This window comes from Diuraphis noxia, unplaced genomic scaffold (genome assembly GCF_037042655.1).
Source record: "Diuraphis noxia isolate RWA-SAM2 unplaced genomic scaffold, SU_Dnox_SAM2 contig0005, whole genome shotgun sequence".
NCBI classification, from domain to species: Eukaryota; Metazoa; Arthropoda; class Insecta; order Hemiptera; family Aphididae; genus Diuraphis; species Diuraphis noxia.
This window is the reverse complement of record NW_028301715.1, coordinates 34117272-34133061: the sequence shown is the minus strand read 5'-3', so window position 1 is coordinate 34133061 and position 15790 is coordinate 34117272. Positions and strand designations below refer to the sequence as shown.

General features: G+C 28.8%; 4 protein-coding genes across 4 annotated transcripts; 2 read left to right on the top strand and 2 right to left on the bottom strand.

The window, feature by feature from the left end:
• The first annotated feature begins 494 nt into the window (after positions 1 to 494).
• On the top strand, positions 495 to 2972 carry meigo (Solute carrier family 35 member B1 homolog meigo). The gene is made up of 3 exons (XM_015520118.2): positions 495 to 1008; positions 1230 to 1395; positions 1486 to 2972. The coding sequence occupies exons 1-3, from the start codon at positions 697 to 699 to the stop codon at positions 1947 to 1949; spliced, it is 942 nt and encodes a 313-aa protein (XP_015375604.1). The 5' UTR covers positions 495 to 696; the 3' UTR covers positions 1950 to 2972.
• A 326-nt stretch (positions 2973 to 3298) lies between these two features.
• LOC149055227 (uncharacterized) lies at positions 3299 to 6219 on the top strand. Its single transcript, XM_089229789.1, has 2 exons — positions 3299 to 4343; positions 4634 to 6219. Exons 1-2 carry the CDS (start codon positions 4192 to 4194, stop codon positions 5979 to 5981), a joined length of 1500 nt encoding a protein of 499 aa, XP_089085915.1. The 5' UTR covers positions 3299 to 4191; the 3' UTR covers positions 5982 to 6219.
• Positions 6208 to 8343, bottom strand: LOC149055226 (uncharacterized). The gene is made up of 2 exons (XM_089229791.1): positions 7724 to 8343; positions 6208 to 7472 (listed from the first exon to the last, which is right to left on the bottom strand). Exons 1-2 carry the CDS (start codon positions 7925 to 7927, stop codon positions 6261 to 6263), a joined length of 1416 nt encoding a protein of 471 aa, XP_089085917.1. The 5' UTR covers positions 7928 to 8343; the 3' UTR covers positions 6208 to 6260.
• A 149-nt stretch (positions 8344 to 8492) lies between these two features.
• Positions 8493 to 14824, bottom strand: bor (ATPase family AAA domain containing bor). Its single transcript, XM_015520117.2, has 11 exons — positions 14367 to 14824; positions 14067 to 14280; positions 12685 to 12779; positions 12452 to 12617; positions 12230 to 12387; positions 11917 to 12064; positions 11726 to 11828; positions 10989 to 11236; positions 9099 to 9266; positions 8838 to 9036; positions 8493 to 8776 (listed from the first exon to the last, which is right to left on the bottom strand). The coding sequence occupies exons 1-11, from the start codon at positions 14545 to 14547 to the stop codon at positions 8711 to 8713; spliced, it is 1746 nt and encodes a 581-aa protein (XP_015375603.1). The 5' UTR covers positions 14548 to 14824; the 3' UTR covers positions 8493 to 8710.
• Positions 14825 to 15790: the final 966 nt, after the last annotated feature.

Sequence of the window (15790 nt, the reverse complement as noted above, 5' to 3'; positions counted from 1 at the left end):
ATACACTCTTCGGGTCCAAGCTCTATAATAATGTATTTAAATATTGAGTCAATGTCTGATTAGGGTGCTATGCTATGTAGACTACCGAGTACTGATCAATCATTTGTTAATAAAATTAATATTATGAGTTAATATTTTGAAATTTACAGACCTCAGTAGTGCAGTCTAAAACTGATACTACAATAATAGTACAATAAGTACCTATAGTTTTATTTGCATTTGTATTTTTGCCTTAAGAAAAGCATTTGCGACATAAGCGTATTTTTCTGACCTACAGTTCGAGTCGCAGAGCAAATAACAATGGTTCAATTTCAGTTAAAGTTGCCGCGAATTAAGATAATATAAATATAGATATTATTTAATCTTTTATATTTTTTTTTGTCGGTACCTACCTATTTCCTATCAATTGCGGTAGTTGCCAACCAGGAACGACCATATATTACTAGACACGTGGACGATTTCGCTATCAGACATCTGTCACGTAATGTGATAACACGGTTCGGTGCCGACGTCGTGTCAGTTTCAATTGTTGCGTGGTTGAGCCCGCAATTAACGATTTGACATAATAAAAATAATAAACGACATTGTATTGTTCCTGCGGCGCCGTCTTCGGCGTAGGTGCCTCAGCAGTACTCACTAGCCAAAAGGCGTCTCCCGTGCTTCTCTGAGTACCCGGCACCCTGAAGCGGACGAACCATGGACAAACGGGCTAAGTTTGCCGTCTGCGCCGCCGGCATATTCGTTTGCTATTTCTTCTATGGGATACTCCAAGAGAAGATCACACGGGGCACGTATGGCACACAGGGCGAAAAGTTCACGCACTCGCTTTCGCTGGTGTTCGTGCAGTGCTTGGTCAACTATGCGTTCGCGCGGTTCGTGCTCAAAGCGTTCCCCGAGGAGAGCCCCGACACGACGAGATCGGCGTACTACGCCGTCAGCGCGATCACGTACTTGTTGGCCATGATCTTCAGCAACATGGCGCTACAATGGGTCAACTATCCCACTCAGGTCGGTCGGACAGACGTATCTACTTACCTTAGATGTCAGATGACGAATTTTAATTTTAATGTTAATATGACTTCTATACAGGTGTCTACAACAATACAGACCCATTGTTATAGGCATCCGTCTAACGCACAATATGTCACATTTATTCTTATAGATACATACTTCATGTGCTATCTGCTGTTATTTATTATTCTATTCGGTTCTAATGTTTTGTTTTACAGGTGGTGGCCAAGTCCGGGAAGCCCATACCAGTCATGATTCTTGGTGTGCTGTTGGGACGCAAGTCGTATCCGTTGAAAAAGTATCTGTTTGTTCTGCTCGTTGTCATTGGAGTAGCTTTGTTCATGTTCAAAGACGGAAAGTCTAATTCATCACAATCGGATTCTTGTATGTTTATAATATTATGCTCGTCTTTACCAATCTATCATTAAATGTATTGTTTTTACATTTTGTTAATATTTGTTATATTTTTAACAGTGTTGGGTCTCGGGGAAATACTGTTGATATTGTCATTGATATTGGATGGTGTAACCGGAGCTGTCCAAGAGCGAATGCGTAGTGAATCAAAGACAAAATCTGGACATATGATGGTAAACATGAACTTGTGGTCAATTGTCTTTTTGAGCATTGCACTGATTGGCACAGGTCAAATATTTGAGTTTATTAGCTTTGTACAGCGTTACCCACAGATAGTTGTACAACTACTGTTATTCTCAGCATTTAGTGCACTTGGACAATTCTTTATTTTTTGGACCGTGAGTGATTTTGGACCGTTACCGTGCTCAATTGTAACTACAACCAGAAAATTCTTTACTGTACTTGCATCAGTTATACTTTTTGGAAATCCAATGTTAACTAGACAATGGTTTGCTACTATTATAGTATTTGTAGGATTATTCTTGGATAGTTTTTATGGTAAGCAACCTGCCAAAAATAAATGATTTTAACCTTCATTTATAATAAATTGATTGTTTATAATCCCTATTTCATGTGTTATTGTTTTTGATAAGAATATGTTAAATTAATTTAACATAATTATGTATATATATATAATATATAATATTAATAAAAATAACTTATTTAATTAATGAACCAAGTATTGAGAAATAGTTCTGTGATATTATCATTACATCAAATACAAAAGATTATGTTTTGAGTAATTGATGATTTTCCATTGTCTTGTATCAATTGACTAAAATATTGTTATTTTTATCCTCTTCTAAATCCGATTAATACTTAATAGTCTATCTGAATTATTTATTTACAACATTCAATAAAAATCCTATTTTATTTATTATAATTTATTGTGTTCATTTTAAAATTAACAATGTATATCAATCAAAGAGATTCATGTGTGTATCATAGTCACATGCAAATCATGGGAGCTAAGCCCCCCACAAAATATGCAGATTTTTAGTTGTGAGGGATCAAAGCTCTTCTCCACTCATATTTATGTTAAAATGTTAGCCCCCTAAAATTTGAATGGATATGTACTTATGATCATAATACTTACTACTAGTACTGTTGAAAATGAAAACTGCTCGTTTTAGATCCATATTTTATTTATTTTTTTTTAAATTAAAATGAATTTTTTGTCCAATTGAATTGTAATATTTCCATATTGTAAATTATTACTCAAGTAATAACTGATGTTAATTTTTTTTTTTTATGTAAAATATATAATATATTTATACTATGATTACTGTAATAGTGTACAATTTTATATAGAGTAAATAACTTCCTAGACTTGAACATTCCTTTTGAATGATAAACACCTAATATATTTTCATTGTATACAAATTTAAAGTAGTAAAATTATTATAAAAGTTAAATTTAATAGTTGTTACTTGTTACTTAATAAAGCCAATAAACTTCATAAATGTAAATAATTAATTTTTATTTCATTTTATCTAATCATATTGTTATGATAAAATACTTTTGAATAAAACAAAATTGTATTCTAACTAGTTTCCTTGATTATTATTAATTATTTTGCCAAGAACATCGCATATATTTAAATAATTACACTTCAGTGTTATTTAGGGTGAACAGTTATAAAATAGGAAAATAAGGGACTCAATTTTTTTTAATTAATTCATATCTATTTTGAATTAAACACCTAAATATTGAATGTTTTGATGATAAGGATAACTAAATATTGTAACTTACAAAAATAATAAAAAAATCTTTTTGGATATTTTATGAAAATTTTACAAATTATAAATATTTTATTTTGTGTATTATTATGAACTATTGTCCATTAATAATATTAAGGCAAATATTTCTTGGATTAATACAGGTGCTTCATTTAGGGGGGGGTCAGGGTGTGTGGTTGCATCCCTTACTTTTTGAATGTTACAATTGGGCTGCGCCTTGCTGAAGCCTAAAATAATGCACGAGCCACGAATGCACAATTATTTATATAATTAAAATCAAATTGTAATAACCGGTCTATAATGTATGGAAATAATTGAATGCAGGATAATATACATATACGTATGTATATCTAATTTTATATGGCTTGGTGAAATTTCATAATGGCCTGCTTGAAACTTCGCCCCTCCGAAACAAAATCCTGTAATTACGCCCCTGGATTAATGTTTTTAAATTGTCTTATTTCCGGACAGAAAATCATGAAATTCTGGGCGGTAACTGACTAAATACGAGTATATAAAAATCATAAATATTTCATACACTGACACTACAAGTGAAATCATGTACCAACATACAAATAATATATATCAGGGGTGGCCAATATGAATACGTCCACGAGCCAAAATGTTTATAAATACATTTTATAATTTTATCATTAGTAAGTAAATATTGATTTCTTTTATTAAGACATAACCCGCATACGACTATGATGTGAGCTATAAGTTGGCCACTCCTGATATACACGTACTATGTTATGTGTTATAGTCAGTCTTTCACAACGTATTTTACAGCATCTTAGTTGTCATGCAGGCTGTGATATATTATGAAGAAAAACAAAAATAACTATAGACGTCATGCAGGATGGGTAAAGCGCTCCTAGCGGACTATGAGTGAACTTTTATCGGGTCACACTTCAAGTACATTGTACATAAACCATAGTAGTATATTGTAGTATAACACACATGAATTCAGTGAAATTTATTTACAATTTGTTTTATTTTATTTCAATTTTCAATTATAATAATTAAAATGGCTCAGTCAAAATCAAAAAACATGTGCTGTGTAGTGAACTGTTCCAACACATACAAAACTTCAAAACACCTCAAATTCTTTTCATTTCCCAATAGACAGTATGAACAGGAATTGAAAAAAAAATGGATTAGAGCTGTAAACCGTTTAGAGTAAGTTACCAAATTTTTAGATAATAAGATAATAAGATAATAAATCATTAAACAAAATACAATTGTCATAACTCACACACTCATTCTTAAGTAGGTACAAAAATATAATCTATTTAAGCAACTAGGTATAGATAATAATTTATATTATTTATAATTTAAGATTTATACAATGTCTAATGTTTGTATAAAATCTAAAATTAAATTTGAATGATGAGAAATGACAAATATGTGTTGTGTATGTGGGTATCTACTCACAAATCTATTCATTAAAATTATTCTTAATTTAACAGGGAAAATGGAAAATTATGGATGCCGACTACTCGAAGTTTGATATGTTCAGATCATTTTGTAGGAAACATACGATCTAAAGATCCACAAAGTCCATCTTATATTCCATCTATTTTTCCAAAAATGTACAATAAACCTAAACCCAATACTGATCAACAAATTAATAGATACAACCGTTCTAGAAATCGGTCAGAATTAAGAAATAGTAAAGCTATGAATGATTCTACCATCAACACATTTGATGTTGATATTACTGATATTAATGTAAACCAACATTCTAATTTAAACACTAAATGTGATGTTAGTACCCAAGTTAGTTTAAATATTTCTGGTAATGATAACTTTATTTTTGAATGCATACAAAATAAAAACAATGTAAACACACAAGTTTCAGTTCCCAAAAGTTTTGATAATAATTTTTCTAAACCATGTTTACTTGACAAAATGTGTGGGCCAGATTCAAGTGAAATCTCATATTTATCACGTGAATCATTTAAAGGGTTTGAATCAATAACAAATGAAAAACGCCTAATAAGTTTAACTGGGACTTCATTTTGTGTATTTAATCTTTTACTTTCTTTTTTAAAACCTACTTTAAACATAAATTCTGTTAAAAAAGAGAATAGATTACTTATTTTCTTAATAAAAATAAAACTGGGTATTAGCTATTCAGCAATCAGTGTGTTATTTGGAATCAATCCTTCTACAGTTTCAAGAATATTTACTGAATGTCTTCATTTTTTAAGTTCAAAGACTAAAGACTTTATTTTTTGGCCCGATAAATATTCAGTAAAACAATGTTTACCTGAAGCTTTTAAAATAAATTATCCAGATTGCAGATGTATTATTGATTGTACTGAAGTTAAGGTCGAGCAACCAAATACTGTAGAACAACGGGTTTATTTATATTCAAGATATAAAAGTAGTTATACAATAAAATTTCTTGTGGCAATCAACCCAAATGGAATGATTTGTTTTGTTTCAAAATGTTATGGTGGTAGGTCAAGTGACTCATATATTACAAACGATTCAGGATTTTTAAAAAAATTAGAACCCGGTGATCAGGTACTTGCTGACAAAGGGTTTCCTGGCATACAAACTGAAATTGAAAATAGTAACAGTATTTTAATTATGCCCCCAATATTGCATAATGGCCGTTTTTCCGAGACAGAAATACTGGAAACATATAGTATAGCTAGTGTTCGTATACACATTGAAAGGGTCTTTGCACGAATGAAAATGTATGGTATCCTTAATAAATTAAAAATTAACCTTCTTCCCCATGTTGATGATATTGTACATATATGTTGCGTTTTAACCAATCTGCAATTACCTATAATTAAGTCTTAAGGTGTATTTTTTTTTGTTTAATAGTTAAAAATAAGTTATGATTTGTGTACCTACCTAATTAATACTTATAAACTGTATTAACACTGTATACTGTATATTAATAATTATTATGCCTAAAAATGTAATTTTATATTTATATAAACTTTATATAAATATAATAAATATTATATAAAAAAATATTAAAATTATTATAAACTAACATTGATTTATAAAATAAACTTTATTTCACAAATATGCATTACATGTTTATTTATAAAAATTATCAATTAGTATTGCACATTATAACAATTGCCTGGAAGCTAATTCTGGCAAGTAATAATTAAAAAAAAATGTTTCTATTTTTTTTACAGTATTTGTTAAAAATAATTCATCTCTTTGTATAGTCAATGCCACTGGTTCAATATTATTATAAATAAAAAATTCACATGTTAATAAACCAGTACAGTACATTAATATTTGACATTGTGTAAAATACATTGATGATTTTTTTAACTTGAGTATCCCATTTTCAACTAATAAATATTTTAAATTTGGAATTCCATTTTCTACTATGGGTTTGCTTCGGCAAGAAATTGGGCATTTTATCTCAAGAACTGCATCAATTTTACCGTTTTTTAAAACTAATCCATCTGGACTAGCACATAACCAAGGAATAAATTGACAAATAACTAATCCACTTTTAATAACTTCTTTGTCAAACATTTGCTTATAAGCATCAATTGCAACTCCTTCAGTATTTTTCCCATAAGTAACATTTATAGAACCTTTTTTCCCTAAATTTGTTTCTTTAAGAAAAGTATTAACTAAATGTAATTGCCCAACAGAAGTTAAATTCCTGCAAACTCTAATTTTATGTGCCTTGGTGCTAGCAGATATACGGTTTTTTCTATTTTCAAACCAAAGATCACTGTCAGACTGATTTAATGTTTCAATAAAAATGTTAAAACATGCATTTTGATTAACTTTTATATACCTATTATAAAAAATATGTTCATTCATTTTTAAGGGAAACATAGAAGCTAAAAACAAATTAATATCATTATATTTTTGATAAAATAAAATTAAGGAGAAATGTTTTTTATAGGAGCTAATTAAAAACTGATTTTCTAAACTGTCTAGAATATCATTTAAACATAGTTTACATTCCCTTTCAACTTCACTAAGTGATGTAACTTTCAACATATTGCTAAAACTACAGGGTATATCAAAAATATCATAACTATCAACAAGAGTTGAGTGACAGACAGGAGTAGTTACTATAGTGTTTGCTTTTAATTTTTTTCTTGGAAACAAATCTTCTATTCTTTTACCCTTCTTATATTTGTTTTGAGCAGAATTTGTAGGTGTACCCCACTCTTGTGGTAAACTTGTTTTTGATGTTCCATCTTCATTGTTTATGTACCAAATTACAGCAGCAATGTGCTTACATTTAGCACCCGCGCCAGCAGGACAACCACAAGAAGCACAAAATACCAACCTGGTTTCATCAATCTGTTTATAAATAACATTTAACTAGTAAAGTACTTAGATAATAATCAGGTAGTTGAAACGTTTTTAAATATTTCAATTTGGAATATACCTACATATTAAATACTATCTACAACACAGTTTTTGTTTGGGAACCGATGTTATAGAGTGTTTTATTTATTTTAATATTTGACATAATTATATTATAGTAAAAAATTAAATTTTCTTAAAAATGTATGAAGGAAAAATGAAATATATAAATATAAATTATTTACTTCAAGAGTTACTTTCCATGGTTCTAAAGTAACTGATGTTTGTCTTATAACTGAGCCTTTAATATAAGACCATCCATTGCTGCATTTTATCTCTACTACATTTTTTACATGATTGCTGTCATACAATTTCTTCCCTTTATTATTTGTGAATTCAACATTGTACGAAATTGACTGAAATCCGTGGCTCAAAGTTAAATCAGTCATATTGATTTATTTTAATTAATATGGATAAAAAAAAAAAATATAGTAGACAAACTTGCTAAATAGACGACAACTATCTACACAAGTCAGAACAACCAGGAACATTAGAATAATAATTAATAATATAATATAAAAATATAATAGATAATAGATCATAATAGATGATAGATGCATAATAGTAAATAGATCCCCGAAATTAGTTCATACTTTCACTACTACGGCGCGCTGCTATCAATCCTGTCCATACCGTCTATATTGTGGAATAATCATATTCAATACATAAAAATCGGTTTACACTTATCATAACAATATAGCGAAAACAATATTATTCTATAAATAAGCCTTATATTTTTAATTTTGTGTCTTTTTCTTTGCATAATTTTTTAAAACTGGACAACTTACTGTCCTGGCACTCAGAACAACGAGATATACTTTTTGAAATACGGTACTTTCCCTTTTAATATGGGACGTTTAGCCACCTAAGTGTTATAATACGTATTTTCTAAAGTTTTGTTGTTGCATAGTAAAATATGCAAAATATGCTTTACAGTTTACATTAACACATAAATGGTTTGGTGATTGATATATTTCAATACCTGATTTCTTTCCGGTATTGTTTGCCTCACAGCTTAAACATTATACAAATATATTTTACAACAACAAAAATATTAAATATATTACATTACGGAATTCTAGGGCATTTAAATCCCTTTAAGTAACATTCTATGTTGATGACTATTCATTTGAGATTTAACTACAAGTTTAATGGACCAACAGCCCTATATATTAGTGAATGCTATTTTGTCTTGTATATCTGGAATCATTTTTTTCTTTTTCACTCATCCATTCCATCTAAAAATTAAAAAATATTAAAATATTTCATTGTTTTGCAATTTTATAGGTAGGGAAATACCTTTTGTTTATGCTGCTTAATTGCATCTTCACACCTGCTAATAACCATCGCTTTGGTTAAAAGACCATCTTCTGAAGTATAACCAGCTGCTTGCCAAGCCACCCCTAACTTGGCAATTTCTCTACCAGACATCCCTTCAGTCATTTCTGCCATTTGCTTGCATAAGGCACTGTAGTCGAATTTTTCAATATTCAACTTGCTAAAAATCATTATTTATCTTTAGAACATTAAATAAATAATAAAATTGTTATTTTGTATTACACTTTGCTTTGCAAAGCTGGAGTTAAAACATATTTATCAAAGTATAGCATAATTAAACGTTCTCGTTCTTCTTTTCCTGGCAGACCAAATTCTACCATTTCATCTAATCTGTCATTCACTGCCCAATCAAACTGTTCAGGAGTGTTACTTGCCAACACCAACATAAATCTAAAATTAAAAATAATATTCTTAATTTATATTAACTATATAATATAATACATTATGGCTAAATATATATGGCTATATATATATAGGATGGATTTTTAAACATGCTTACAATTTTTTCCTTTAATAATACATTTATACAAATTTCTAATATTTTTTGGAGTATTTTTATACTTGGATCATGTTTGCAAATTATTGATACTGATAAATTAATAGAAATTACTAACTTTTTCAAATCTTTCAAGTCCCTATTTAATATATTTACTTAACACATAATAGACAAAAGACATACTATCTCTAGTACACAAAATTAAATAACTCAAAAACTAATGATTTGACATTTTATTTAAATACATCACAAAGTTCTCAACTAAGGTCTGCCAAGGGGCCTGCATGCAAGTTTTATTTTGTTCAAAAACATGCCTTATAGAAAAAACTTTCGCTCATAGATCAATCAGATTTTAATACATTTTTTTTTTTTATTAGAAAGCAGTTTACTTTTCACAGGGCACATTTTTCTTTGGTTTTCATAAATATATTATTTTTATTTTTATTTAGATAAGTGACAATAATATAGATTATTGGCAATGATAAAAAAAGGGTTGAGATATTTTTCGAATTTGTACAATATTAAATAAGATTATATAAATTGATAATTTTATTTATAAATCCTATAATAAGAGCTCGAATTTACAAATTTTTACAAGGTTTTAATATTTGTATTACATAATTATAATTATAAAACATATTATGTTTTTAGTAATATATTCTGAAATCAAAGTTGATACGCTCTGTAAAAATTATTTCTCTTTCTAACAAAGTTTTTTTTTAAATCTGACAATCCTTCAAGGCCTAAGAATTATTACTGCAGTCATTTTTTCGATATTTATTTATTTATTTAATGTATGGTTTGTGGTTACATGTATTGGACAATTAGTGAATAAAAGATGAACAAAACTAATATACCACACTGGTATCAACCCCACCCTAAATAGATAGATATTGTGTAGTAGATTAGCTGAAGACTTAAACATAATTCTCAAATTTTATAGAATTGTGGAAAATTTGGGAACTGAGACTAGGCTTAAATAGTTAAAAATAAAAAAGAGTTATTCTTAATTGAAAAATGGAAGTTTGTATTGTAATGGGATCATCCTAGTATAAAAATCTTAAGGATTCTAAAATATAATCTTCAAGTATATTAAAAAAATGTTCAATAAACAAAATATGAATATAATATGAATAATTAAAGCATAACATTAGGGTGAGCATTCTTAAAAATCATTCTGTAAATAATTTAATGTAAATTTGGATGGGGCTTAAACAAATTACTGAATTAATAGGTAACCCTATGTATATAAAAAAAAATGTGAGTGACTCTTATAGCACCTGGGTTGAAAAACTAAGCTATACAAATACTTAAGGGATATTTGTGGATATTTTGGTGCCAATTGGTTCAGTAGTTTTCAAGTGTATAAACTCCATCTAAACACACTTTAATTTTTATATATTAAGGTTATTATATAAAATAGTCGTTGTTATATGGGATCTGCATGAACCATCCATTTCTAAAATATTCATAATAATACATTTAAATATTTTATAATATAATCTTCTCTAAAGAAACATTTAAATACTTAAATTTACTTAATAAATTAGTAGTGTGCGTTAAATGGATAATATAATGTTATACTTATAACATAAGACAAATAATATGGTGTTTACTTGTTTGATTGGTCTCCAGTTCTATATAAAAAGGCATTTAATGTGGCACGTAAATTTTCACTTATCAGCTCTGAACTACGTTTTCTCAAAAATGCGTCTGCTTCATCAACAAATAACAATAAACCTTTTCTTGAGTTGTTTGCCCAGTCAAAAACTTTGTGCATTTCAGTTACACCATCCTTTCCCAAAGGTGCTACATCACCACCGGTCAATATAGCATAATCCATACCAGAATGCATTGCTAATTTCTAAAAATAATACTAAATTAGTCCAAATTTTTTTTTTAGTTGTCAAACAATTGGTTATAAAGAAATATATATTTAAAAATGTTTTGAAATTTGATAAAAACATACAATAGTTTTTTAAATGCTTATTTGTGTTTCCAATAATTTCATAAGACTTCTTATTTATTATTACCGTTATTAAAATTTAAAATTAGGGAATGGCTCTCAAATCCTCCAATTTTTAACAGTCCAAGAAATATTTTTATCTTAATTGGAACATCTCAAAATAATTTGATCACAATCAAATTTTAACTGTTCTATTATGACAGCAGATTACTTAATAGTTATTTACAAAGTGAAAACAGTGTACCCACTATTATCTTCTCTTTTTAAGACTTTAAAACCAGAAAAGGTTGATAAAGTCATTATATTGAATAATGTAAATATTTTTATTTAAAAAAATACTTATCTGGTCATCAAACAATTTTTCTACAATTATATACAATATCTTACTTTAGCAAATAGTGTTTTTCCGGTACCTGGTGGTCCGTACATCAAGATATTCCGGTACATACCACGGTTTTTCTTAGTATTTAAAGTAGCAATTGCAACATCACTGAAACAAAAATTTTTATTTTTATTTGCAATATTAAGATATATTATTTATCAAAGATTTTTGTAATGATAATTTTAAATATACATACCCTAATCTAGATTCTAATTTTGGAGGTAAAATAACATCTTTTAACGCACTACTTTTTTTAGTTCTGAGTTCCTTAAATGTTAAGATTGGGTGCCTTACTGATTCTAACAATGAAAATCGAGAGGTTTCTCTTACTAATGAAGGTTTACCTAAAAATTGCCACAAATATTTAGTCAAATATATTTTCAATTTTGATTACTATTTAATGTTAGTAAGTTTCCTTATAATAAGTTGTATATTATTCAACCATTTGAGACCCAAAGACATTATGTCATTCTAAGTTAAATATTTCATTATAACTTTAAAATATTCACCTAATCTTGATTCAACATATTTTGCTGTAACACCAGTAAAACCCTTGGCACTGTATATACCTAATGCCAGAAGAGATAAGCCTCCTGCAGCCATTAAAGTTTTATCCCAATCAGAAAGCAACGCATTTGCCCCACTTCCAAAAATTGAACCAGCAGTTCTTAAAACAAAAAATTTGTTAATATTTACATTTTCAATAATGATTTTTACATCTAAGTAAATACTTTATGGACTCCAAAACTGTTTGTCGATGTTCAGAAGCTTTTAATTTGAGTTGTTCCATTGTTAAATCATGATTCTCTCTCTCTGCCTTTGCTCTAGCTAATGCTTTAGCCTCAGATTTCTTAGCATCTAATTTAGATTTCATCTCAATTTCATGTTCAATAGTAGCTGTAACAAAATAAAAATATATAATATGTTCAAAGTATATAAAATATTTTATCATATACAAAAATACCTTTTTTCATAGCTTCTTGTTTTGCTACAGATTCTTCTTGTCGTCTTAAATTCTCTTCATTAGAAGCGCGTTGTTGTTGAAGCTGATCTTCATACCTAGTGATAATAGTAGTTCATAAATCAGTGACATACATTTAGAAATTTGGGTGGAAAGGTGTTGAGAGTTATATGACTAGTTAATTCTAGTTCATTTCTTGAATATACAATGTCGACAGACAAAAATTGTAGTAATTTTATTTAAAATTACAAGTAACATAAAAGGAATGTCAATTTTATTGCTCAATTTGAATTGATAGACTTGGTACACTTTGTTTGCTATTTGCCAGTACATTTTTTAGTCACAAAACCAGATGTTGCCAATACTAGATGTGGCTATGTGATATATGCCTTATTAATTATTTCTATGTTTATGCATTTTAATTTGATTATTAAATAACATATAAGTTAATAACTGAAATTAATGTGCTGCAATAAATTTGCTTGCAACTACAATGTCTAGTAATTAAGTAGTTCAGCTTCTAAGCTGGGGTGAGGGTAGGCAACTCAGGCGGTTGCAGATATCATCAAAAATGTTAACATCATAGGTGGCGCCGGCGAGAGGTTTAATGGGTCCTAGAGAATAATTTTTTAAAGGGTCCTAGAATTATTTTTTTGTGAAGCCAAAAAATGTTTTCTTTGGACATTTAAGTACTGGTATAATTTTTCTACATCATGTAACTTGAAACCTTTTTTTACGTATGCAATTAAACAAAGTATTAAACAAAAACATATTTATTTATTTATATTTAATTCTGAGTGTAAGTGATGAATGTATTGTATTAACAGTGATGTGTATTTTCAACACTATTGAATTCTGCCTCTAAAATTCATTAAAATAAAAATTATTTGCAAATTATTTTTCAGATAGAAATTTAAAAAAAATTTTCTTTTAATAAATACATTTAGAACTTAATACATGTTTTGGTTAAAATCTCAATAAACAAAATAAATAAATAAAAAACGATTCACCACAAGTTTTTTTATCTTGTGTGTGTTTGAATTTAAAAATTTTAGTATATCGAATATTCAACAAAAATAATTGATAAATTCCCATTGATCGATTTTAGATATTTTATTATAATTCAAAAATGAATAACTTTTGTCATCATTATTAAATCCCATGAGAGAGCAGAGCCTTGGACAGCTGCTCCTTCACCCAGCACTAACCAGAAATATGTGAAATGTTTACTAAACATTGTTATAGATATTGATTTCATTAAAACTTATTATGATGGATAAAGCCTACCAAGAATTTTGAATGTTATATATAGATATTAGAAAATTGTTTTTATGATATTTCAAACAAAAAGCATAATTTAATTTTTATGTACATGATCAAAATACCTTTTGCGGGCTAATTGATCTTGATATTGTGACCGTAATTGATGTTGTTTAGTTTCTTCAGCCAACAACTTCTTTCTTTCTTCAGCATCAACCCGCTTTTGTTCGACACGCACTTGTTCCAAGTGAATTTCATATTCTTTTATTTTTGATTGATACTCAATTTGCTTTGTAGTTTCTTGCAATTTTGCTAAATCTAATGCTTCCTTGGCATGTTCTTAACAATTTTATGTAACAATAATAACATAATTAGTTTCTATTCTATTCTTATAATGAATAATCGATTAAACATAATATACCAACTTGACTTTTCCAATTCTTTGGCAGCTTTAGCTGCTCGTTCTAATGCAGATGAATCAAATTTATATGCCTCACCACTTGATGATGATGGTGGCGGTGATGGTTTTTTATCTGAAACATTGTCTATATTTTCCAAGTTTGATGTTTCAGGGTTATTACCACCCATTCCAAAAAGCCATGACATGATTAATGAAATCTAATGAATTTTATAGTTAAACCTTTAAACCCAATTTACTGACAGAATATGCAGTTATTTATAGAGTGGCGATGGTCACGACTGAATGAATCAAAATTCAAAATGAACGAATCTGTCGAATGTCGAGTGACCGGATCGCGACCGAATCTAATCTTTATTCTATGGACCGAATGATGTGCATATACTAAAAATATTCGGTCAAATCAAATATCAATCTTTAGGTCTTTTGGCGGTTTTTAAATTTTTAATGAAACTTTTCTTTCGGTCCTGATCATGGATATTAAAGAATGGATAGGCCATATTTTATGCTTATCATACGGGAACGAATATGAAAATATTTTGAGGTTATAGATGTTTTAACACAAATATATATATAATTATTATATATAATTTATGATAAGGCCTCTGCCAGAATGAGAGGTAATGATAAAAATCAGTCTTTTTTCTCTTCTTCATTCCGGCACACTTCCCTCTATTTTATTAATATAACCACAGATTTATATAATCTGTGATATAACCATGCCGGCCTATCCATTTTTTAATATCTAGTCTAGTGGTGGCCGGTGGGTAATATTGAATTATTCGATAGTCCGGCCCATTTGAATTATTCGATAGTACCTATTTGAATTTGAATTTTGAATTATACATTAATATTGTCCTCGCCGTGCCGCCCGAAAACAGATTCGGGTAGTGGCCAGTGTTGCCAGAAATTTTTTATGCGATAACCGTATAAAGAAATCAAAATTACCGTATATTACCGTACAATAGGAACACTTCAAAAAATCATACATTACCGTATGGGCGGGTACAGTTTTCCCGATTTTGATAACAATTGATAACAATGAACCTGATAAGAATCGTGATACCAAGACATTCTGAGCAAATCTACATTATTATTATACAAATACGATACAATAACAACAGTTTTCAATTTATACTATTTCTAGTCTACGGCGTGTACCACTCTGCACTCATGAAACATGGAGGGGACTGGGGACACAATAAATAATTGTCTTTCATAAACCATAAGTGATTAGAATAGTAAACCACTAAACCAGAACTTCATAAATCATGAATATCGTAATGTCATTACTCATTTGTCGTTAATCATTTTTTCTATTTAAACTAATCCAAACTGAAATCTGGAATTCTGAAATAGGTATCGAACTCTCGAGTCAAGAAAATTGAAACGATCGTCGATGGTTAATCACCTATCACACGATCTATATAT